At 41.2% G+C, this 26,591-nt stretch overlaps 1 protein-coding gene and 1 pseudogene across 1 annotated transcript; one reads left to right on the top strand and one right to left on the bottom strand.

Moving 5' to 3' along the window:
• Positions 1 to 2,210: 2,210 nt before the first annotated feature.
• LOC119878764 lies at positions 2,211 to 4,010 on the top strand (annotated as a pseudogene).
• Positions 4,011 to 8,373: 4,363 nt separating this feature from the next.
• LOC119878765 (zinc finger protein 512-like) lies at positions 8,374 to 21,870 on the bottom strand. Its single transcript, XM_038589350.1, has 4 exons — positions 21,699 to 21,870; positions 14,785 to 14,848; positions 13,579 to 13,676; positions 8,374 to 10,396 (listed from the first exon to the last, which is right to left on the bottom strand). Exons 1-4 carry the CDS (start codon positions 21,846 to 21,848, stop codon positions 10,088 to 10,090), a joined length of 621 nt encoding a protein of 206 aa, XP_038445278.1. The 5' UTR covers positions 21,849 to 21,870; the 3' UTR covers positions 8,374 to 10,087.
• Positions 21,871 to 26,591: the final 4,721 nt, after the last annotated feature.

The following is a 26,591-nucleotide window of genomic DNA, read 5'->3' on the forward strand; positions in this document are numbered from 1 at the left end:
CCCGGACTCCAGGATCATGCCCTGGGCCGAAGGCAGGCACTAAACCGCTGAGCCACCCGGGGATCCCAGGCTCCTAGATTCAATCAAGAATCATGACAATGCATCATATTCACCCTTAATTTCTGTCAGAGTCACAGATTTCTCTGGAAGTCTGATGATAACCGGAAACCTTTCCCCAAAACAATGCATATATGCATATCTATGTATATGCCTGTGTCTCTGCCTCTCTCTCTCTCACGAATAAAGAAAATCTTTTTTTTCTTCTTTTTAAAGATTTTATTTATGTATTCACGAGTGACACAGACACGACCCCGGGGGTTGCGTGTCTCCAGGGTCACGCCCTAGACTGAAGGCGGCGCTAAACCGCTGAGCCACCCGGGCTGTCCAAGAAATAAGATGTTTAAAAAATACAAATGAAGTAACAATAGCCTGCCACCCTCGGATCAGAACGAGCGGAGACACGAGAGTGAGAGGTAAGGAAACTAATATACTTAGGGAAAGGAGTCAACAAAGAAAATGGTTTAGAAGTCTTAGGAAATTCAAGGAAAATGAAAGATAGTTTAGAGAAAACGAAAAATGAAAGCATTAGAGATTTGCCCGGCTGGAGGCTTTTGGTTTTCTGAAGAACTTCAGAGTTCTGTTCCAGTTTACTCACCAATATTGGCAGGAAAGGGTACTTCATGTACAGCCGGGTCCAGATTAACCACATAAGGTGGAGAGCCTCGGCTATGCAGATGTCCAGTAAGCCTCTGCAGAGACGCGAGAAGAGCGGTGGAGTGAGGCCGAGGGAATGATAAGGGGCCGAGATTCCTTTATGGATCACAGCTGAAGACTTCTGCACTACGTGTCCCTCCCTCTACCTGAAACGCTCGTCCCCAGGATCCGCCTCCAGCATTCAACTCTCAGGTGAAATGCTTTCTTTTCTTGATCATCCCGCCAACAGGGCCTCCCCTATTGTCGGTCGATCACTTAATCACTTGATTCGTGTGAGGTTTCTCCCCATCACTCCCATTAAAACATCAGCTCCGATAAAGCGGGAACCTTGTCAAATTCGATCGCGGTCTCTCCAGCGCTCGAGACGGAAGAGCCGCGCAAGAAGCCACACCGTAGTAATCCCCACCCAGGGCCTGGGCGCCAGCACCGCACTAACTGCCGGCGACGTGGGAGCCCCCCCTTCCAGGGGGCGGCAGTGTCAGCGGCAAGACGATTCCAGAACAACGTGGCAAGCTGTAGCAAATACGAACTGAGGGTGCGGAGAAGAGAGCCCTAACCGAACCAGGCTAGAGCCCGAAAAGGCTCGGGGCCGGAGCTGCTGGCGAGGTCCTGAAAGCCCCACGCGGATCCCCTTCAACTCGCGAGCGCGTCCTCGAGGTCCCCCTGGCCTTCCGCCCACCACTGACAACCTCTCGAGCGCACCTCCTACTCCCGCGCCCTGTACGTCACCTGTACAAAGGTGGTCTTCCCAGATCCCGCCATTCCTAACACCAACAGACACACTGGGGGCCGAGGACCCCCCGAAGCCCGCTCCTCAGCGGCCTCCGCGGGCGCCGCCATCTTCCTCGCGCTCCGCCCGCTCCACCATAGAGACGCCGCGCACCTAGAGAGGCTTCCGTGCCGCCGCGGGCCGCAAGGGACGCTAGAGCCTCCGCCGCGCGGCCGGGGAAGGCGGAGGGGCGGGCCGCTCGCCAGAGCATCCTCGCCTCCGGGCCAACCAGGGGCAGGGGCGGGGAAATGGAGGGCAGGGGAGGAAGGGGAGGACCCGGGGGACAGGCGCTCACCGCCGCAACGGAACGAAGGGTCTGGGAGAGACGACGCTCTGGTCCCCAGGAGGGCAAGACGAGATGCGGTCCCCAAGGCAGGGCGCCCCCAGGTCGCAAATGAGGAGAGTGCGCTTCTCCTTCCGCCCCCAAGGAGCGGGGGACGGAGCCGCCGGGGAACTGGCTGCTGGGCCTTATTCGGCAGCCGACGAGGTTCAGGAGCTCAGGGCTGGACAGGCTGGGACTGGGGCGGAGTGCGACCCCGGGGGTTGCTGGGCGGCGCCGACCCCCGGGAGCACAGAACCGAGAAACTGCGGAAACGTTCCGCAAGGGGGCCGCGTCCGCGCGTCGGGGGCCCCTGACTCGAGCGCTCCTTCCTTGGCGGTCCCCCTCGGTGAGCCTCACCGTCGCCTTGGAGACGGACGCTCGGATTCCGGGAGCAAGTAGGTACTGAAAGGGGCGCTTTTCCCTCCACGGAAGTGTCCCCGGATACCGGGAAGGGGCTGGAAAAGCCGGGAAATGTATTGCTGCTCTCGCCCACCTCAGCGGGTCCCGTCGCCCTTTGTGGCTACTGCAGTGTTCAGTGAATCTTAAACTCGAGGTTTCACACCCACGCGCTGCCACTGCTGGCGTCGTTTAAATTCTCTGAACTTGTTTTCTCCTCTCTAAAACGGAGGGAATGCCTTACGGGGGTTGTAGTGAATGCGTGCTTGTAAATTGTAAGCCACATTCATTCATCTCTACCCTGGTGCCTCGCAGAGTGCAGAACCATAATAGGTACTCAAAAAATTTTTCTCATGTGAATTAAAGTATACTTGTGCATTTTGTGTTTACTAAACTTTCATTAAGAATTGATGGGGAGGGGCAGCCCGGGTGGCTCAGCGGTGTGGCGTCGGCCTTTGGCTCCAGGCACGATCCCCGAGTCCCGGGATGGAGTCTCAGGTCAGGCTCTCTGCCTGTGTGTGTGTGTGTGTGTGTGTGTGTCTAATGAATAAATAAATAAAATCTTAAGAAAAAAAAAGAATTGATGGGGGAATGTCTTACTTGTTCTTCCTTCAGGTTTGCTAAGGACTCTAGGAGTTCCTCTCCACCGTATCTTAGTTTAATAAATGATTTTTTCAAGCCAGAGAAGCTAAGCAAGTCAGAGATGAGGTTTAAAGAAAAGGCAGTGGTGGAAATGACAAAGCTGAACAACCAAATAAAACAAGCTCAAAGCCAGCAAGAGTCACTAATGGAGGAAACCAAGCAGCTATATGCTGAGAAGTTACTTGTCCAGACTGAAAACAAATTCTTCCTGGAATATCTAACCAACAAAACTGAAGAGTATAGAATGCAGCCTGAAAAGCTGTGGAACAGCTATTTACAAAAAAGTCAGGAGATTGAACAAAGGAGACGAGACTATGCCTCCAAATATGCGAAACAAACTTCAGTGTTTAAAAGGGAGCTTTTGCAGAAGGAAAAGATCCAATGCAACTTAAAGCAGCAGTTGCAGACACTGAGGAAAATTTCACTGTTAAAGGAGAAACAGGAGAGAGAAATCCAGATATTACAGGACGAGAAAAAGAAAACCCCAGCTGAGACAGATGCCAAGAAACAGGAAATCCAGGTCCAGTTACTCCAGGAAAAAGCATTTCTAGAGAAACAACTGAGTGAGCCAGACATGGGGCAGTTGGGAAAGAGGAAAAGAAAGGAGCTTGACGGGAAGGCCCAGGCCTTGGAGTTGGAAGCAAAGCAGTATACTTTTGAGTTCTACCGTGGCATCAGGAGAGAGAACCGGGAGTTACGGAAAAGAAGTTACTGCAGCAAACTCAGCAGTGCCAGGAGTTGCAAGCTACTAAAAGCCAGTTAGAAAATCAGAAGCAGCAGCTGCAGCTGGAACAGTGGTATGTGGAGGGCTTAATCCGGGCGAGGCAACGATTGCAAAGAAGGCGTAATTGGTGCCCAGGACAGGATGCTCCAAGGACCACATTAACCTCTGAGTACCAAACCAAAGATTAATCCAAACCAATTCCTAAAATAACACTGCGTAAATAAAGACTGGAGCAAGTATTCTTATAAACCGATGGCTGCATAAACTTAGTTAGGAAGGCTTTAGGATCTCAGATTGCTATGGCAAAGTATCCATCATGATGTGTTAGTGTGAAATATTAGGTGCATTTTTCCAGCAGTACTGCTGGATATTTGTGCCACCAGCTTCCTTTAATTAGATTTTTCCTTAATTAGATCTTGTTAATAAATGGGATGTTCCTCAAATCTCTAGATAACACCATTTCCCAAACACCAGTACATTAAACTAGCTCAAGAGACCACCTGGAGGTAGTGAAAGGAAGACAGTGGTGTGATTATTTCGTGTGGCCAAGTTAGATTTCTAAGAGTAGCATTTCAGATTGACTTTATATAATACCTTCCTCTCTGTAAACAAACTGCTTATCCTCATGCCTCCTGGCCAGCTCCACACAGAAAAGGGAAAGTGATCAAAAAAAAAAAAAAAACAACAACAAAAAAAAAGGCAAAGTGCTTTTAAGGTCTTTTTCAAGTTTGCACCACTGACCAGGCAGCTGCTTCTATAGTTTTGTCAAGAGTGGAAAAGTAATTTAAGCAATATGTTCATTAAGAGCTAGGCAAAAAAAAAAAAAAAAAAAAACTGGGCAGAATGACCTTTTGTCTAATGCTCAGCCCCTACAATTTTAGCTTTGAGTAAATTAAGGGAAGAGCAGATATTAGGTCAACTCTTAACTTTTGAAAAACCTTTTCTGTCAAGAAATACATCTAGCATTAATGAGGTAACTGAATGCCTCTACTTATTTCAGGAAAATATGTGAAAAACGTTTTAAAATATTGGGACAACTGTAAAGAGTCTTGTGCCGTCTATTTCCCTAACAACATTCTGAATTCTAAGACAACGAGTAAGATTACTTAAATATAAGTACTTCAGGTTTAGGTCACTTCTACATTTTCTTACTATGTGTGTACCTGATAGTACATTTTGAAATGCCTTTTATAATTAAAAGTGCCTTATATTTATGTCTATTGAGAAGAACAAGCTTTGTGCAGTGGCAGTATCCATCATAGCCAAAGAAGTTTATTGCTAATTTAGAAGAACTGGAAATAATATTTTTAATTAGTAAGACTTTTATGGTAGTTTTTAAAAATTTTTTTGCACTGAGGACATATAGACGGTTAGACTAGTTATTTATTTGCATGCTGAATCCTAGTACAGAAATATAATCCCACATTTTAACATTGCTCCTCTATGGGAAAATAAAGTCAACTTTATGTAATCCAGAAATTGTCAGTGATTAAAAACTTCAAAATAATTTTCCTGAGTTTTCAGTTTCATGCCTAGGTAAAAATGAATTCCTTTAAAATTGTGGAGTAAAACGTTTTTTCTCCCTCAATGCCTTCACCGTCTACCTTTAACAATGTTTTTAATGTGTAGCTTATTAGAAATAAAAACCTTAGATTATACTGTATCCGTTGACTTTTCCCCAGTAACGGATTTCCTGTTTCATCACTTTTCTCTTACTACTGCTTCTGTATATCTCATTCATACTAGTATGGATATAATAAAACCAATTTCGATACAGAAAGTAGAATTTTAGATAGTATGCAGGTAACTTAACACCTTCAGTTCTTGAGCCGAAAATACAGAAAGACTGAATCTGGAAAATATGGTAACCAACACAAATTTGAAGCCTTATTCTCTGTAGATGCAAAAATGTGCCAAAAAGCGTAGGAAATACATACCAAGGCTCGATAAGGAGTTAGAAAGCAAGAGGGATTTAGAATCTTAGTATTCTGCTGTTAATTTCCCTCCTGCCTTTGCTGTCCCAGTAGTACCTAAGTGGGGGAGTGGATAATTTCCATCTCATACGTTTCTTCTTTTCATTCCTATTATCCAGATCATGAATCTGGTGTATTGCTGCTTTACGTCTGTCCCTTTCCAAGTGAGCTTTGAGAGCCTGAAGACTATTTAGAGAGTGAATCATTGATAAAGATAATTTGAAATGCATACCTGCAAGTGAGCAGTAGGCGGGCCAACTAATACTTCAATCTACTTTGAATCTGCTTTTGCAATGAAGAAAACTAAACACAGTGATGTTACAGAAAGTGCATTTAGGTGGAAAAGGACCTCCGAGGTGAAATGTAGGTTAAGACCTAAATGATACAATGAAGCCTACCTTGCAAAGCCCAAGGAAGAAGCCATTCCAGGCAATGGGAACAGTGTATGCAAGGTCCTAAGATGGGAATGAGCTTACTAGGTTCCAGGAACAAAAAGGTCAATATGGCTAAGGTTAGCTGGGGAATGGTCAGAGAACAAAGGAGTAGGGGAAGAAGAGGCTAAATGGGTTGGCAGGAGGAGGAGAAGGCCTTGTGGACAAGGAGGGAGTGATTTGGATTCTAAGTGGAATGGGAAACCAGCAGGCTTTGAGCTGGTGAACGAGCTCTGATTTTACAAGTTTAAAAACTCACTAAGGCTGTTATGTGGAGTGTATCCAAACCAGTAAAAATCAGAAGGAAACAATTAGGAAACTTATAGTCTAGGCAAGAGGTGATGATGGTTTTGGAGTATGGCGTCTGCGGCTTTGAACTGAAATAGACGTAAATAGAAAGAAGAGCAGACTAAAGGGTGAAGGGAAAATGAAAGGTTAAGACAAGTAACATTTCTAAGGTGTTCCCTATTAAAGGAGGTGAGCAGAACAGTTTGTGGGCACTGATTTTTTAAAAGAAGTATTTCAGACACAAAATACAGAAGATCAGAACAAACTTCACTATCCACCTTAAGAAATAAGAACTTAAAAATTTCACTTGTAGTCCTTCTGAGTCCCAGAAGCACTGTCCTAAATTTGGTGTTTATCATTCCTGTGCATGTTTTCATGCCACGTATACATATACATATGATATTAAACTATAAATGTATACTACATACACATATTTACATATATAGCATATAATATATTTTTATATATCCATAAACCATATAGAGCATTGTCTTTAAGCCTTTTATAAATGGCCTACTTCATGTATTCTGTAACTTGCTTTTCCCAGGAATTATTTTTGAGATGTATTCATGAAACAAGGAGCCTTAATTTTATCGCTGTATAGTATTTCAGTATATAACTGTATCCCGATTTATCCCTTCTCCTGATGGAAGATTAGATTAGTTTTAAAGTAGGTTAACAAAGAGACCCAAGAAGGTTATAGTGCCTCAAATAAACAGATCTTTTTTTCTCTTCAGATAGATGTTCCTGGTTGGTGATTTAGTTCTTCATGGGGTGATTCGGGGCATCAACCATTTTCCATTTTGTGCTCTGCCACCCTCTAAAGCCATTTTATCATCTGCATCTGGCCCAAGGAAGGGGGAAAAGAAGCATAGAAGTACACTCATTTTCTTAAAAATTCTAGCTTGGATGTGACACCCTCACTTCCATTCACATTCTACTGGAGAGAAGTGAGTTGGCTACCCCTTCGATACAGGGGCAGGGGGTTAGAGAGCTGGGAAACATAATCTAACCATTTGTCCTGTAATCCTATAACTCTGCAAGGTGAGAGCAGATTATGGTGGACAGCTATTCGTCTCTGCTATGTGGTATCAACCGTACTACAGTATCATTCTTTGTTTATGTCTCCTGGTATACCTGGGCAGGAGGATTTCCCTCTGTATATACCCAGGAGTAAAACTGCTGCATCTTAAGGCATATTTTCAGCTTGACTAGATACTAACAAATCGTTTCCAAAGTGATTGTACCATGTTACATTCCAAACCGTGCATGAGAGTTCACATTCGCTACAAACCTGGCTATGTTCGATATTGTCCAATTTGTATTCTAATGAACTTTGTTTAAAAACTTAAAAACTCAGTAGAATGATTATGATACTCTCTACTGAGACTTGCTGAGACCTGGCCTCAGGAAGGAAAAGTTTTTTTTTCACAAATTTTCTTTCTTTTTTTTTTTTAAGATTTTATTTATTTATTCATGAGGGACACGAGAGAGAGAGAGAGAGAGAGAGAGAGAGAGAGAGAGAGAGAGAGAGAGAGAGAGAGAGAGAGGCAGAGACACAGGCAGAGGGAGAGGCAGGCTCCATGCAAGAAGCCTGATATGGGACTCGATCCCCAGTCTCCAGGATCACAACCTGGCTGCAGGCGGCGCTAAAACCGCTGCGCCACTGGGGCTGCCCTCTTTCTTTATTTAAGAGAAGGAGAGAGAGAGATAGAGAGCATGAGCAGGAGGAGGGGCAGAGGGACAAGCAGACTCCCTGCCGAGTGAAGATCCCGACGTGGGGCTTGATCCCAGGACCCCAAGATCATGACCTACACCTAAGTCGGGTGCTTAACCAACTGAGCCACCGAGGCACCCCAGGAAGGAAAATTTTTTTAAAGTGCCTACAATGGCACTAGATGAGACTGGACAAGTTTCCTATACTAATTCACTTTAACCTCAAACAAATTACTCGTTTTAGCCAACACATTTCAGGAACTAAAAAACTACTGAGACACCGCATTTGGTACTTATTTCAAACCCACTCCCATGTCTAGCCATCTTCTTATCCCCATACACTGTGTCGGCAAGGAGTCGGGCAGCAGGTTGGAGTCAATGAACACCTGGAAACATCATTCTAACCGACAGTCATTTATTTCTTTTGTCATTGCCCAACATTCCCCAAGTCTTACTCACCAGAAATTAATATAGCTTCTTCATTTCTCCTCCCTGACCATCCTCACCTACCGAAAGGGTTTCAAGGGTGCAACTGCCAATGAAAAGGTAGACTGGACATACCACGTCATTGACCTGTTTCAAAACTATCTATCTGGCAGTATCCAAATCTGGTTTCAGTGCTCCCTTGTTTGAAAGTGGTCTTCACAAAAGCCCACATTTTAAAGCTATGTGGAGCAGCACAGAATACAGAGTTAAAGAGCAGTAACAGCCTTTCAGAATTTGAAAAGGTAGTATTTATCCATATCAGGGTTAAGGGCCCTTGCTTTTTATGTGGCATATGCCACAAAAGTTGGCAAGAATATATAAGACCAATATTTATGGAAGAGGGGAAGAGAATCTAGAAACACAACAGAGCTGTTCTAAACAATGCTCCAGAGAAAGCCAGCCTTGAAGAAGAAAAGTAGCCCACTAGACATTACCAGGTAGGCATGAGGTACAGAAAAGGAATTTTTCTTTCCAACACCAGAGAAATACCTACATCTGGTGTCAAGTCTCAAGATATAAAGAGGATAAACGCCACATACAAAAGAGGACAGAGGACGATATTCTCAGAAAACTCCAAAAGACAAGACGTCGGCTAAGGGGAGGAATAAGGACTTAGCGTGGTGTAGACGAACAAGTGAGGTCAAGCCCAGGGGAGACGGAATGTGCCCCTTGGCTGCCAGTCTATGGCATTACTAGGAACACTAGGATTCTGTGTCAAAACATCAAGTGCAATGCGGTAATTCTTCATCCTTAAAACTGGGGGTTGGGAGTTGAGGGGTTGGGGGTGGGGCACAAGCGCCCAGAGGACACTGATCATAGCAACAGATGAGGACTCAAGCCCTAGGAAAGTCAAGGCAGTATTTATTGCTTCGTCTACTTCCTGCTTTCCAATCATTTTCATGTTTGGGACATTTTGATGTTTGGGCTGCTTTTCATGCTTGTGGGTCTAGCCAGTCACTGCTACTTGGGACAAACGAAACACTTCCCAGTAAAACCAGCATAGAGAGGTTCTAGCTTTTTCATCTTAAGTCCATTTTCTTACTTTCAATCCTAAAACCACACTGAGAGAGAACAAACGGCCTCCATAAAATCTGTTACCCAGGGAGACAGGATAAGCTTATTACATGAGTGACAACAGTTCTAGCTTCTAGGATTGTTATATCACAAATACAAAATGATAAATCAGTATGATTCTTAAAAATTAATTTGGAATTGTTTTATAAGCGAAATGATGGAATGACTAATCAGTGGAGAGTCCAAGAACATTCTATAGCCCGGGAAGGAAAAGGACAACCAAATGGGTTTCTCAGTTTTGTACAGAGCAAGAATGGCCCACAGTTGGCCTGAAGAGGGAGCTCTTTGGGCAAAATGAGAGAACAACAAGAGGACTCCAATGAGGAATAGCAGGAACACCTACCCAAGAGGGGGTGGGGGGGGAGTGGGGTAAAAGTGAATAAATAGAACAGTGAAATTTACACAGGAGGAAGGAGCTGAGAAAGTCACAGCCTTACACAAACAAAAGAGTACATTTCTCCTCGCTCAGCCCCAGTGACTCAGTCCTCCCAGCACAGGTCCCCGTGACAACAGCATCCCATTTGCTCTTCTAGGAGCTTTCACACTGCCTGCCTATTTCCTTCCTCGTTTATGATGAGTCTTTGGGGGCTTTACTTTCTGGAACTGTGCTGGCACTGGCTCCTGCTCCGGTTCCTTATAGGAGGTCGACACTAGCAATTCCTCGTTATTCCTCCTCTGATCCTTCCCTACTCTAAGACTCAGCTCCGCCTCAGGCAGCTGGATGCCTGGCTGCTGCAGCCTTCGCAGAGACCTTCTGCTCCTGTGCTGCTGTCTCCGCTTTTCTTCTTCCTGCTGCCGCTGCTTTATCTTCATTAGCTTTTCAAAGCTTTTGGTGGTGGTTGGGTTTACGACGAACCAGTCCTACAGAGGCAAAATGGAAAAATTATCCAGTCAATACACAGTAGAGAGCACAAGGAATGGGTTTGGGAAGAAATTCTTTCGTTTTTGAAAGATTTACTTATTTATTTGACAGAGAAAGAGAGCACGAGGAGGGGGAGGGGCAGAGGGCAAGAGAGAATCTCCAGCATATACCCACCCCTCCCACCAAGCATGGAGCCCTAGGCTGGGGCTCGATCCCGCGACCCTAAGATCATGACCTGAGATGACATCAAGAATCCCATGCTCAACCGAGTGAGCCACCCAGGCGCCCTGGGTGCGAGAAGATTTTCTAAAAGGCACGGCTAGGGCAGAACACAGTAAGAAGGAAACGGATAGGGAACCAGAGCTTATAATTCTGTACTTTAAATGGGAGAAATTCAATACAGAATAGTGAGTAGTCATTATAAGCATTTATTGTGTAGCACACGATTTGGGGTACTTCATACTTCAGTAAGTGAACTACAAAGTCTGTTCACTTAGCATCATCCTACTTATTTATCTCCTTTGTAAAAATCTCATGAGCTATAAAGCTTCGGGCCATAGGACATTTTTATTTCATGAAAGTATAGTGGTTAAGGGCATGCATTCTACAGCCAGACCGTCTTAGTGCAAATCTCAGCTGTTTCTGGCTCTGTGACCATGGGGAAATTACTCAACCTCTCTGAGACTCAGTTTAAAAAATTAACAGTTGAGGAACATGCAATCCAATTATGAAACACTCTTGGGGAAGGAAGGAAGGAAGGAAGGAAGGAAGGAAGGAAGGAAGGAAGGAAGGAAGGAAGGAAGGAAGGATTTCAATGGAAATCAAGTGATCTGATCAGTCTTCTAGGTCTAACTACCGATTCACAGGAAATACCCTGAGAGAGGACCACCACCACCACAGGAATGCACTCAGCAAAATCCAAAATGTGTATACATGTGACAAATGACCGTTTCTCCAACATATAAAAAGGGGGAGTAGGGGAAACTTCTAGACCTACAATTGAGATATGCTTTCAATATAAAAAATACACATTGTATTTCAAAGACTTAGTATGAAAAAATGTAACGTATCTCATTAATTTTTATTAACTACATGTTTAAAAGATAATATTTTAGGTATACTAGGTTAAATAAAATATATTATCAACATTAATTTCACCTATTTTTATTTAAAAAAATTTTTAGAATGTGTGTACTAGGAAATCTGAAATTATATACAGACTCACATTACATTTCTATTGGATAGCACTCTAGATTAAAATATACAGTACATGGACATTTTTTTTCTTCCTCCTGAACAAGCCAACTCTGAAAAAAAATTATGAGGCAATCAAGGAAATTTAAATAATTTCAATAATGACTAGGTATATGATGATATTCAAGAACCATTCTTTGCTAATTTTTTAGGTGTAATGATGGTTGTGCTTATACAATTTTAAAAGTCCTTATATTTTAGACACACAGATCAAAAGAAGCAGTGACAGTTGACATGGTATGTGGAATTTGCTTTAAAATAAGCCCTAAGGGACAAGAAAAGTGGGTGTGATTATAAAGGAAAAGAAGATTGGCCACACACTGATTTCTGTTAGGCTGTTCATTATACTATTCTGTCCATTTTCATGTATTTGAAAATTTCTGTTGAAAAAAAGTAGCTTCAGAATATGTGAGGCAGAGAGGGAGGAACAGAGTGAAAATCTTTTACCACCACGTATAATTTATAAATATAGGCACAAATCATTGAACTAATAAGACTTGGAGAACAAACTCCAAACCAAGTGAAATTTGTTGTTTCTAACTTTTTAAGAAGAAATTGGAGAAATAGGCTCACTACATAAAGGCTGGATTTTGTTAGGAGATTAATTATCTTTTAAATACTTCCTGAAGTATTTACACTATTACTATGAGAAAGATATGACCGACTGCCTTCCAGAGGAAATCTCAGGTATAGAAAGCGATTCCCAAAGCTTAAACCTGTAAAACAACAGAGACCACATTTCATGACACTAACTATAGCCCATAGCGTTAAGAACTATTAAATGTGAGGGCAGAAAACAGTTGACGGTGTTTGCTCTTTTTCCTTATTAGGCCACAATAGCTTCTGCGGTAAGATATTCCAAGAGAATGCACACTCTACTCCTTAAGCTTTTGAAATACAGGTATTTAATTACACAGGAAACAATTTCTCTATTGACCTGTATAACTAAAAACTTGCCCCAAGAGAAACCTCTTGACTTTCTGTACTTAAAGTATTTTTATGCAGAATTGATTTTATTTATTTATTTATTTATGTATTTATGTATGTATGTATGTATGTATGTATTTATTTATTTATTTATTTATTTTTTGAGAGAGGCAGAGACATAGAGGGAGAAGTAGGCTCCCTGTGAGGAGCCTAATTTGGGACTCCATTCCAGGACCCCAGGATCATGACTTGAGTGAAAGGCAGACGCTCAACCACTGAACCACCCAGGCACCCCAGAATTGATTCTTTAATTTTGAAAATTTACAGACCTTAAGAAAAGTGACAAGAATTCAGTGAATCCTAGATTTACCACTGCCTACCTCTCTTCCCTTTCTTCCTTCTTCTCTTCCTTTTGCTGAACCATTTGCAAGTTATTTGTAGACATATTTCATCCCTAAAAACTTTAGCATAGATCTGCCTGAGAACAAGGGCCTTCTGCACAGCTACAACACAATGATCACATTTGGGAACATGAACATTGACTCATCACTGTTATTTAATAGAGCCAGTATACCAATTTCTCCAGTTTGTCTCACTGATGTCCCTTATCGTCATTTCTTTGCAGTATTTGAAACATTAAAAACAGATTGCTCAAAGGCCTTAGAATAGGAGAAAACAGAAGTATAGAGACTGCTATAAAACAAGAATTCTACAGCTATAAACTCAGCCCAGTGCCCAAACTCTTGGTTTAACTGAATTTAAAAGAATCACAAGAGCTCAGGGGTGCTCACACTTACAGTGATTTCAAATGCTTTCACATAAAAATACAATTACACATCTAATTTCACAAAGTATTTTAACTCTGTCTCTGGTAAGCACTTTCAAATTCCTTTTCTCAACAGTCCCAGCCCACAAAAACGCACAAAATCCACTTTTGGGGGCGCATACGTATGGGTTCCACAGGATCACAAAAACATGGCGGGGAAAGCAGGGACCTCACCTCAGCATGGACAGAGTTGATGTGATACTTGACACCACTCTCTGACACAAATTCTTTTTGACACAGAAGACACTTGTATTTTCCAGCCACAAAGTTTCCTTGTTTTCAAGAGAGAAAGAAAAGAGAATTACTCGTAAATTCAGGAACACATACCTGAGCCATGTGGGAGATTGTTAAGAGACAGAAAGGGCGGGGATTTTACTTCAGCAAAGAAGGAAGAAAATCCAAAACAGCAATACATTTAGGAAAACTCGGTTGGGCAGACTATCACCACTATAAATCTATCCTACTTATAATTCTATACGTAATACCCCCACCCATTCAACACAAACTGAGGTTCTCCTTCTTTTGCTATAAAACCTGTCACACTTTTCTAACTTCCTTGTTTCTTTCCCTTCCTGGTTCTCTTGGAATGACTCTTGGACTCCTGAGGTTCACCAGAGGCACCAATGCATATAATTCTTCCCACCATAATCCACTGTTTCAAAGAGTGCCTTGGACATCCAGAATTCGAGAAGTATCATCTGCAACACCTAGGTTAAGGACTCTGAAACTAAGATCATGACGACAAACTCCTAAGCATTCCTGGACAGATGCGGTTTGGATGTCTACACTCCCGTGCTGCCTTGACTCCTGAAGCTCTGAGTGCCCATGGGGCTCCTTTTGTGTGAAGAGATATTTCTGAATGGGAATTAAAAAGTTACAGCAGTTTGTAGGGCACCTGGGTCAACACAAAAAAGATTCAGTGAGGTGAACAGCCATCGGCCTGACAGCAGATAGAGCCTACTTCTCATCCCCAGAGGCCAGTATAATTCAGATGGGAGTAGAGGATCTTCAACAATCCAGATAAACACATGTAAGTTGATTCAAGAAAGTTTAAGGCCCGATAAGATAGGGAAGCCCCAAGGCAGGAGAGGCTCAGGTGGAAGATGTTAAATCCCTGGTAGAGACTCAAAATTAATAATGTATTTCTCCAAATTCCTTAACTGATAAGACTTCAGGCTATGTTGGCTTTTCCTGTATCTTGAACATATCCGGGCATCCCCTCTAATAACAGACCAAGCATCTTTAGGACATGAAAAAACTAAGCCAGCCTCTGAAGATAATGGCAAACAGGACAACTAGCTGTTCATCTAAACTGAATTCTCTTCCATGTCAGACTATTTTAGACGTCATGTTAAGATAAATTGTTCAGAAAGTTACAAACCAAGGTACAAGAGCCCAGGTGAGCTTTAAGGCCTGATACACTACTGTAGACCGCTTCACAACCCTGAAAAAGAGAAGAAGAAATCCATGAAAACTATAGCAAACTGCATCCTTCTCTTAGCAACCTGGTCATTTATTTACACTGACCAGCCCTACATTTGGAGGAAGAAGCCCAATAAATCACGTTACAAACCAAACAGGAAAAGAATTCACACACAAGCCACAAAAGCAAAAAAGAAAAACCAAAGAAAGGTTTTAAAACAAATGGTGAACAAGTTGTTGAGAATAGCTTAAGATATTCTCTTCCCTGCTACTTTTTCTCTGACACTCTGAGAAACAGAAAATTGCAGTTAGATATTTTTTTTAAAATCTGCCTTCTTCAGTACAAATGTGTCTCCTATTTCTTATATATTTGCTTCTTCCCAAAGTTCTGCATATATGGTTGTGGTAGAGTAGAAGATGGCTGGAAATTCTCTGCCACTCTTTCCTGCAAGAAGTGGAGGCTACTTACCCTCCCTTTGAATCTGGGTGAACCCTGTAATTCCTCTGACCAATAGAATCCCATGGAAATGATGTTGAACAAATTCTGAAGCTAGGCCTTAAGAGATCTGCGGCTTCCATCTTCGTGTTCCTGGGATACTCTGAAAAGTCAGTTGCCATGTGCCCTGCTGGTAACCCACTACACCCTGATGGAGAGAGGCCATGTGGACAGCCGAGCTCCCAGCTCAATTGGCTGCACAGAAGCCATCTTGGACATCAGGTCCCATCTGAGCTTGCGGCTAAATACAACCCACGAATGATCCCAGTTGTTGCCACGTACGACAGGAGAATGTTCTTTGAGCCCTGGCAGAATTACTGATTTATAGAACTCTGAACAAATAAATAACTGAGGTTTTAAGCCACTGAGGTTCATGTACTTCATCATGACGGAATAAATAACTGAAACAGCAGTTTGATAAACATTTATGGAATAAAAAAATGAGAAAGACCACCTGGTTAGGGCACTGAATGCGATGGTATTTCTTGATATCTGACTTCCATTTGTGTAGCACTTCCTGGCTGAAGGTAGGCAGCCCAGGGCGAGTATATTTTAACTATGAGACAAGAAATATTTATTGGAGGAACCCAACTTCCAACCAAAATACCCCAAAAGTTTCACACCCAACTCTTCAGGTTATGTAATTCTGGAGTTCGACAAGCATCCTTTCACGTGCAAAAAAACTGTAGTAGGTATGAGCCTTTAAGTACAAGTTTACCCAACACTGGTAAGTATAATTTTCTATAGTTTAATCTTAGAATAGTTGGATTTTTACCAGAGGGCAGGATACTTTCAGATATGGCACTTCATCTATAGTTTGAAAAAGCTACTGACAGAGCATTTATACAGCTAAAACACTTGTTACAAAAAAAAAAACCAGGGATACAAATATGTACTACATGTAAATTATACTTATTATATGTATACATAAACACAAGGTACATACATACACGCACATATATAATACATTTGATAGAAATATATGTAAATTGGGAAAAGGCTAGAAGGTTATAAATGAACACGTTAACAGTAGTCATCTCTGGGTGGTGGAATTTTGAGTGGTTTTAATGTCTGTTCCCTGCTCCTCTGCATTTCTCCTTTTTCTTCAGAAGTGTCACGTTAATTCTGGGTATTTTTAAATTCAAACACAAACACTGAGATTCAACCTAAAAATGTGAAACATTTTAAAACAAGAATGTGAAAATAAAAGATGTGAGAGAACTCAGGGGATGGAATACACTATCTTTCCTGATACTGCCTGAGAGGAGAATTAACTATTCCTCGCACTTGCCTTCATGTGCTTTGACACAGGTTAGTCTCTTCGCAGAAGTACTGCGCGCTAACGATTGCGCGACTGGAGCTCCAGGTTAGTCTCTTCTTAAACAACAACTGTAGTTTCCAGAAAAGAGACAGCTGGCACTTGGAGAGACAGTTCTCACAAAGCCCACCACAAGTAATAGCTATGTTTCCAGTGAGAAAACAATCCTCCTGCTTGAAAAATTTAAGTATCTGAAACAGATACTGAGATAGAAAAACAGAGCCAAAGCCCATAGAGGTCAGGGGAAGTAAGGAAGTCACCTTCAGGAAACGCTGACAAATCTATAAAAGCAATCAGAGCACAGAGCTGGCTTCATTTGTAAGTACCTCCTCTCCTCTGCAGCTAGTGTATATGGGACCATCTAAAATCCTTTTATAGCGGGGCAGCCCGGTGGCTCAGCGGTTTGGCGCCACCTTCAGCCAAGGGCCTGATCCTGGAGACCTGGGATCCACTCCCATGTCAGGCTCCCTGCGTGGAGCCTGCTTCTCCCTCTGCCTGTGTCTCTGGTTCTCTCTCTCTCTCTCTCTCTCTCTCTCTCTGTGTGTGTCTCTCATGAGGAAATAATAAAATCTTTAATAATAAAATAAAATCCTTTTATAGTGATAGCAGAATATTTACATAAGCTATTATATTCATAAACTATCATATTTATGCAGAAATGAGAATAATCTATGAGCACATATGGAGTGATTTCTAGGACAGACTTTTAAGTGAAATAAAGCAAAACACAAAAAAAGCATCTATGTAAGAAAGAAAAGAATATAGAAAATATGCCTTATCTGGTTATCCATCCCATAAAATATAAGAAGGATAAACCAGAAACTACTGAGCATGATTATCTTTGCAGGGAGCAAGGTGGGAACGGGATGGAAATAGAAGGGTATTAGGAATGGGACAGCTGGGAAGAGGGCAGTAGCCCTTCTCTAAGAAGACTTTTGGTACAGGTCTGACTTTTAGAACCACGGCAATGTTTCACATACTCCCAAGATAAATTACTCATTTCAATTAAATGGGATGTAGGGGGAACCCAAAATGTAGTAAGAGTAACACATGAAGCTAATGATGATAAATGAGAAACCAAATGAAGTGAGGAAGGAGCCAATCTAAGTAACTGTAAAATAGTACTTTGACTATATACTGTAAGGCTAAAGATTAAAAGAACTATAACAAATATTGTTCTCTAGGTAGTAAATCTGTTTTTACAGGGGTATGGGTTACAATTGTGAAACTAGGTTATACTAGAACTAAGCAAGTAAGTAAATATATTGTACACTATGAGAGGTCTCTCACTGTTGGAGAAAGAAGTTAGAAATAAGCACAGAGGAAGGCAAGAATGAAACTTGTGTTGGATTGGAATTGAAGGTATCATGGCCTTAAATCTGTACACTGATACCCAGACAGACATGAACACAGAGGGGAGTGAGTAGCTCAGTCAGTTACGCATCCGACTCTTGATGTTGGCGCAGGACATGATCTCAGGGTCATGGGATCAAGCCCACGTCAGGCTCTGCACTCAGCATGGGAGTCTGCTTATCCTTCTCCCTCTGCTCCTCCCCCTGCTCTCTCTTTCTCTTCTCTCTCTCTCTCTCCCTTAATAAATGGATAAATAAAATCTTTTTAAAAAAGAACAGAGTGTGTGCATGTATCCATGAATATACATATAGATCCTAGCTCTATCCACTAAGAGGGCCCAGAAACAATGACACCCTAGCAGGAATGAGTACACCTAGCATTCAAATCTTGGTTTTTATTTTTATTTTTTTTAAAGATTTTATTTATTTATTCATGAGAGACAGAGAGAGAGAGAGAGAGAGAGAGAGAGAGGCAGAGACACAGGCAGAGGGAGAAGCAGGCTCCATGCAGAAAGCCTGACGTGGGACTCGATCCTGGGTCTCCAGGGTCATACCCTGGGCTGAAGGCGGCGCTAAACCGCTGAGCCACCCGGGCTGCCCCAAATCTTGGTTTTTAAATATATTCTCCAATAAAAGAAATCAGGATTCCTTAGAGAAAGGGTTGATTCCAGGGCTGGGACAGGGAATATATGAGATGACCCTATAGCATCTCGAGGTGTCAAAACAAAAAAAGGGCTCAAAAAATGATAGAAGCATTTCAAAAAAGACATAGGAACCCACTTGGAAGAGCTCTTGATGGCCAAATCTGAGACAATTTGAGCTATAAATTGAACAACAATAATAGCACTGGATGATAATGCTACAATAAAATATCCATGAGTCCATATGGATATAAACAGATTAATAGAATAAAAGGACATATCTTTCTCACAGTAGAATTCCAATTAATAACTATGGAGAAAATAATGGAAACACTAACCATCATTAGGCAAACCACCATAATAATAATTATAATTATTGCAGACAAGAATCACTGACAGATGCTATGGTAAGTGGGCAGAAGTATGATAAGACACAGGCTAGTTGCCATACTGTCAATCTCCCCCCAAAATATTCACTAATTAAAGAGGGGAAAGTATAATTTTGCCTTGGAGAAAATTGGGCAACACCCTCATCAAGTGATCAAAGTTATCAGTAAAAAGACACATCAATATCACGTACCTCCTGATACGGTGTAACACTGCTTCAGTGGTATTCTTGACAAAAACATATAACCCTCAATCTAATCTCAAGAAACACTAGACAAATCCATTTGAGGATAAAGTTTGGCACTTTCAGACCAATTCCCCATTCTCTGGAAAGGCAAAGGGGCTAGAAATGGAGTTAATCAATCATGCCTATGTGATGAAACCTCCCTAAAAATCCCAAAATTATGGGGTTCAAAGAGCTTCTGAGTTGATGAACATATATATGGCCAAGAGGGTGATGCACCCCCAACTCCACAGGGCTGGGAGCTCCTACTGTGCTTGGGACTCTTCCAGACCTCACTCTATATAAATTTCTTCATCTGATTTTTCATCTGTAGGTTTTATTATATTCTTTATAACAAACCAGTAAAGTGTGTTTCCCTGAGTTCTGTGAGCCATTCTAGCAAATTACCAAAACCAAGGATGGGGTTATAGGAACCCCAATTTATAGCCAATCACTCAGAAGCACAGGTGGCAAACTGAGACTTGCAATTGGCATCTGAAATTGGAGCAGTCCTGTGGGACTGAACCCTTAACTTGTAGGATCTACCACCAAGTCCAGATAGATAATGTCGAACTGAATTATTTGTAGGATGTCCAGGTGGTGATAGAAAATTGGTCTGTATGGGACAAACCCACACATCTGATGTCAGAGCTTAAGTAGCGTGAGAGTAAAGGAAAACACAAGAGCTTCTCCTAGACAATATTGCTTGTGTTTGCATCAAGAAACATTGGCAGGAAAAAAAGAAAAGAAACATTGGCAGGACACAGAAATCAGTGAGAATGGTTAACCATGGAGACAAGACAACAAGGATGGGGTGAGAGTGAGATACCTCAATGTTAATCATCATTTTGACATTAATGACAACAATGTATAATCTATTCAAACAAATTAATATCTTTTATTTATTTTATTTTATTTGGGAGGGGCAAATGGAAAGGGAGAGAATCTTACGCAGGCTCCATGCCCGGTGCAGACCTGACATGGGGCTCGCTCAATCTCACACCCTGAGATCATGAACTGAGCCGAAATCAAGAGCTCGACACTTAAGAATGAGCCACCCAGATTCCCCTAAAATTTTCGTTTAAAAAAACAAAATAATTCCCTTAGCCTACACAAAGTCAAAACATAAAACAGATGATTTAGTAAAGTAGCTGCTAGATAAGACTATCAAAACTTATCAATGAGCTACAAATATTTATGTCAAATTCCCTACCACAGACCATGCACAGATGAGACTATAATTCACAATGTACTTACCAATGTATAAAATTCACATTTAAACTGAATTTAGATAACCATATACTTTAGTCTGTGGCAGGAAATATCAATAAGTCTGAAACAAGACAGGATGCTTGATATTCAATTACTCCTTGGACTGATTTTTAGGCCAAATAAGAGGTATCAACTTCTGAGATTTGACAAATTTTCACATAACTTACGACATTCCCATCGCATGAGTGAAAGCCCTAGGCCAAATCTAAACTATTCTTAAAAAAAAAAAAATAAATAAACTATTCTTGTCCATACCATGGAGATGATAGGTCCTTAGCTCTAATCTTAATCCTTACTGTATATCCTCCAAGCTCTCGAATGACCTACTCCCATTAAGTCATATACCCCTTGTCTCCTCTTGGCCAAATAATGTTCCTCTGGTCTTTGATCTGTTTTACACCAAAGGCTTCCAGGGGCACCTGGGTGGCTCATTCCTTTGAGCGTCTGCCTTCAGCTCAGGTCAAGAAGATCCCAGAGTCCTGGAATTGAGCCCCATATTGGGCTCCCTGCTCAGTGGAGAGCCTGCATTCTCCTTCTCCCTCTGCTGTTCCCCCTGCTTGTGCTCTCTCACTTTCTGTCAAATACATAAATGATTTAAACAAAAAACAAACAAACAAAAGCCCCAAAGGCTTCCAAGCTGGTTCTGTACCACTCACAAGTACACTTGGAACCATGGAGGTAATGATAAAAGTATCAAGGAGAAGGCCAAGTAGACAAGGCTTTGGGCTCACTACCTCTAGTTATTTGGAGTGACTCCATTTTCAGTTATTTCACATACTGGTGTTTTAGATAAGCTTTCATTTGGAAAAAAGAGTGCGTGGGGAGAGGAGTTCTGTGGCTAGAAAAACAAATGGAAAGCATTAACTAAATATAGACTCCCACACGTGAACTAACAAAGTGGAAACATGCTGGGCAACAACTAAGCAAAAGACTAATCTGGGGAATTCTGTTCCCTCGGGAAGTCGACCAGAAAATAATGGGGTTCCCTTAAGAAACTTCTGGAACAGAACTGTCCCTCTCTAGGACCCACATGAATCCAAACACTGAAAGTGGTATTAACATATCCCATCTCTAAAATAAAGAAGCAAAATAATCATTTATCATGTACTCAAGTGCATTTACTTTTCCGTACATAAGCACAGTATTAGACATGGTTCTAAAATTAATACAAGTTTCTACTTACCTTCCGATCATCAGGTACCAAATCCTGAAGCACCTTCCTCTTAGGCCATTCCTTGGCCAGTTCAGCAGAAGCCAGCTCCTGCAGGTGGTACACAGCTATCTTGACAGAACGCCTCTGAACTCGACCCCCACTCTTTGGCTCCAGACTCATCTCTTTTAAGCACTCTGACTGTCCTGACTACTCTGGAAAGAATGAGATCTGCAAGAATGAGAAATAGCAAAACACAGGCCTGAGACCTGTGTAAGGCCTGTGTTAGGTCTATGGTTTAGAACAGTCACTCTGAATGCTATATGGAAGATGAAAAGAAAAAAAAAAAAAAAAAAAAAAGGAAGATGGCCCATGGAGGAAGAGTGAATAAAGGAAAGAGGGGTTAACAGTACAGGGAAGAGGTAAAGGACGACTTGAACGAGGGTTTGGTAGTATAGGTAAGTTGGCAGATTCAAGATAACACGTTAGAGGTAGATCAGATAAGAATCACATAGAGGTTGTGGTAGGGAGAGTTGGAAGTACCACAGATGAACCTTTCTTAAGAAAATCTATACATAAAAAAAAAAAAAAGAAAATCTATACATAAAAGTGTGATATATGCCTGTTATGGAATAGTATGTAGTTGTTGGAAGCAACAACTTTCTCTTTGTTAAAGGATTTTATTTATTTATTCATGAGATACACAGAAGAGAGAGAGGCAGAAACATACGTAGAGGGAGAAGCAGACTCCCTTCAAGGAGCCCAATGCGAGACTCGATCCCTGAATCCCAGGATCACACCCTGAGCCATCCACGCGTCCCAGCACAAATCTTTTCTATACATAAGACATGAACATAACTGAAAAGCATACTGGTGAATGAAAAATAGAAAACAAGGGTGCCTGGGTGGCACCAGCTCATTAAGCATCTGACCTCAGATTTGGCACAGGCCCTGACCTCAGGGCTGTTAGATCGAGCCCTGAGTCAGACTCACTGCTCAGCACTGAATCAGCTCGAGACTCTCTCTCCCTCTCCCTGTGCCCTCTACCCTCTACCCCGAGCATGTACACACATGCACGCTCTCTCTCTCCAAAAATAATAAATCATTAGAAGAAAAAGGAAAAAGTAATAGAACAAGATTTAACTTCAATGTGGTAAATTAAAAACTAGTATACATGTACAACAACACTAGCTACTTTACAAGGATTCATATAATATTTAAGGACAAATATCAAACATCGCTAACTCCGTTGTCTTTGAAAGGGAATAGAATAAAGAAGAAACAGAAATACTAGGGACTGATGATGTCAGTATGCTATGAACAGGGAAGAATGATTTTCAGTTCTTTGCACATGAGATCCAAAATTACAAAAAAGTTTAATACAGTGGAAGTTATCATTCTGCCGCAGTGCATAAGGCCACTACGACCCATCCCTCCTGCTGATCACAACTGAAAAATCCTCGACTCCGAAAAGTAAAACAAGCAGGTGGATTGTGGAGGGGAATCAAAATCAGGAGGAGTGACTCATATTGAGTGTGTTTCCCCATTTTTGTTTTTTCCCTCACGTGGCCCTCTGCAATTAAGGGTGGGCCCCATTTGCAGAGCAGCATAGGCAGCCTAAATTCTAATAGAAAACTCTAGAAACTCTATCTTTCTGGCAAGAGAACCTGGAAAAGGGATCTCCATGGACAAACCTGTGTAAGAGAACTGTGGAGAAGAGAACAGACAAGGAGGATGATCTCATAATTCTCTGTATGAATCTACACAATCATGGCTTAATTCCAAATCTCATTGTGTGGAGCATACCCAAACCCAGCTTAGCAAAGGCTTTGAAAAATGAAATAAGATATGAACAAGCTGCACACCAGATATAACCTGCGAGCTGCTAGTAAAAGACAGACCCAAAACCAATGTATCAAAAGCTGGGAGAAATGAAACAAGACTTGAAATACCTGAAAAAGTCTCAGACGAACCCCTAAGCAATTTAAGCAGAGGTAAACCAACATAGCAAAGACTCAAGAATGAAACTAAGACTGAACCAATACCCTCAGAAAGCAAGACAGAACTATGGTCTGAACAGGTTACTTGCTAAAAGAAAAACAGCAAATGATCACCCAGAAGATTCTTTTTTATTTATTTGAATTCAATTAGCCAATCCCCCAGAAAATTATAAAAAGACCCAAAGTCTATACAAATAACATTCACTATCTTAGGAATAAATTCCATAATGATGTAATACACAAAAAATCGGAAAATGTGCATAATTCTGAAAGGATAGGAAATGAACAAATGTCAACCCCAAGATGATCCAGATGCGAGAAGTATAAAAAATTTCGGGCAACAATTATAACTGTGCCCCATGCAATACAGGAATACACACTTGAAATGAAGGACAAGGTAGAAATTCTGAGAAAAATAAAACCATAAGAAAGAACTACTTGAATTTTTAAATATATTTTATTTATTTATTTGACAGAGAAAGAGAGACCACATGTACAAGCAGGGAGAGCAGCAGGCAGAAGGAGAGGGAGAAACTCTCTCTCAGCAGAGAGCCTGATGTAGAGCTCGATCCAAGGACCTTAGAATCAAGACCTAAGCTGAAAGTAGATACTTAACCACCCAGGCCAAACTACTAATTGAAATTTTAGAACTGAAAAATACAATGTTTGAAATAAAACCAGAATGGGCTCAATAATAGAATGGAGATGACAAAGGAAAGAACTTGAAGACAAATTATCCAATCTGAAAAACAAGGAGGAAAAAGGTTGAAAAAGAGTAAACAGAGCCCCAACCACCTGTGGGTCAATACCAAAAGGTCTAACTTAAGTGTAGCCACAATCCCAGAAGGAAAGGAAAACGAGACTGTGGCACAAAAATACATTTGAAAAATTTTATGGTAGAAAATCACCGAAATTAATGAGACATAAATTTATAGATTCTAGGAGCTCAACAAATACTCAACACGATAACTCAAAGAAAAACACACCTCGACACATCTTAATGAAAATGTTTCAAACCGGGATGCTCCGGGTGGGCTCAGTGTTGAGTGTCTGCCTTTGGCTCAGGGCCTGATCCAGGGTCCATGATCGAGTCCCACTACGGGCTCCTTGCAGGGAGCCTGGTTCTCCCTCTGCCTGTGTCTCTGCCTCTCTTTCCTCGTCTCTCATGAATAAATAATTCAATCTTAAAAAAAAAAAGAACGAAGAAAGAAAGAAAGAAAGAAAGAAAGAAAGAAAGAAAGAAAGAAAAGAAAAGAAAAGAAAGAAGACAGGATAGCTGGGTAAATACATTAACAATGACAACAACAGAAAACCCTCTTTAATAACAAATTTGTAACATTCTCTGGTAAGGTTTTCAACATATGTAAATGTAATACTTATGATAGCTATAACTTATTGGTCAGCAGGCAGGGGTTAAACAATCTATATGGTTATAAAGCTTCTACATTTAAGCAAAGTGGTAGTAGTATATTAACTCAACGCTATGAAACAATAGGTATGTATATTATACTTCCTAGAGCAACCACTACACACAAGAGAAAGAGAGAGAAAAGAGAAAGAGTCAAAAATCAGTAAACTAAAATCAGACACCAAATATTCAAATAATCCAAAAGAAGGTATAAAGGAACAAAAAAACAGGGTACAAAGACACATAATCAAATGGCAGACCTAAATCCAACCATATCAATAATTAATTCAATTGTTTATGGTCTCAACACTCCAGTTGAAAAGTCAGAGATTGTTTAAGAGTGGAATAAAAAGGCAATACTCTAGTACTCTAGTAATACTCTTGAACAACACAGGTCTGAACTGTATGGATCTACTTACACATGGATTTTATTTAATATACAGTACAGTATTGTAAATGTCAATAATAAATAAACTTTTTTAAAAAGATTTTTTATTCGTGAGACACACAGAGAGAGGCAGAGACATGGGTAGAAGGAGGAGCAAGCTCCCCACAGGGAGCCCGATGCAGGACTTGATCTCAGGACCCTGGGATCACGACCTGAGCCAAAGGCAGACAACCACCGAGACACCTGGGTGCCCCCTTTTCCTTGTCATTTTAATAATATTTTATCTCCTCTAGCTTACTTTATTGTAAGAACACCATAGTATATAATATGTATAACACACAAAATATGTGTTAATTGACTGTTCATGTGATCAGTAAGACTTCCAGCAACAATAGGCTATTAGTAGTTACTTTTGGGGGGAGTGGATTTTCAACTGTGTTGTGGTCAGCATGTGTTGTTCAAGGGTCGACTAAGTGTAAATTGTGCCAAAAGTGGCAGACTTTTTTTTCTTTTCTTTTCTTTTAAAATATATTTAAGTAATCTCTATACCCAATGTGGCCCCTGAACTCGTGACCCGGAGATCAAGAGTCAAATGCTCCTCTGACTGAGCCAGCCATGTGTCCCCACACTTTCAGTGTAAAAACATGTAGATACTGGAAATAAATGGATGAAAAAATTAAACTACACAATCAGCAAACAGAAGTCTGAAATGGCTATTTTGATACCAGATACAATGGACTTCAAGACAAGAGTATCACCAGAGATAGAAATAGACACATATCATAACGATAAAAGTAACAAATCATCACAAAGACACAATTCCTCATTTTATGTGGCTAGCAGTAGAGGATCAAAGTACACAAAGCAAAACTGATAGAATTAAAGCAAAAAAATAACAATTCTACAGTCTTAGAAGGAAATTTTAAGACTTCTTCTTTCAGGAAGTGATAGAACTAGACAAAAATTCAGTAAAGACATAGAAGATCTGAACAACAATATTAGCTACCTTATTCTAGATCACTTTATTGAACACCACATTCAACAACTACAGAATATGCATTCTTTTCAAGTAGACATTGTGCATTCAACAAGATAGAGCATAACTCTAAACTTAAAAAGAGGAAAATCGG

This window comes from Canis lupus, unplaced genomic scaffold (genome assembly GCF_011100685.1).
Source record: "Canis lupus familiaris isolate Mischka breed German Shepherd unplaced genomic scaffold, alternate assembly UU_Cfam_GSD_1.0 chrUn_S1887H2086, whole genome shotgun sequence".
In the NCBI taxonomy this organism is placed as follows: Eukaryota; Metazoa; Chordata; class Mammalia; order Carnivora; family Canidae; genus Canis; species Canis lupus.

Excerpts from the sequence above, each read along its gene's own strand:
- LOC119878765 (XM_038589350.1), bottom strand. The coding sequence starts at position 21,848 with ATGAGTCTGGAGCCAAAGAGTGGGGGTCGAGTTCAGAGGCGTTCTGTC. Across the intron at positions 14,849-21,698 it reads TGGTACCTGATGATCGGAAG|GGTTGTGAAGCGGTCTACAG; the intron begins GTAAGTAGAAAC and ends TCTCTTTTTCAG. Across the intron at positions 13,677-14,784 it reads CCTGGGCTCTTGTACCTTGG|GAAACTTTGTGGCTGGAAAA; the intron begins TTTGTAACTTTC and ends CTTGAAAACAAG.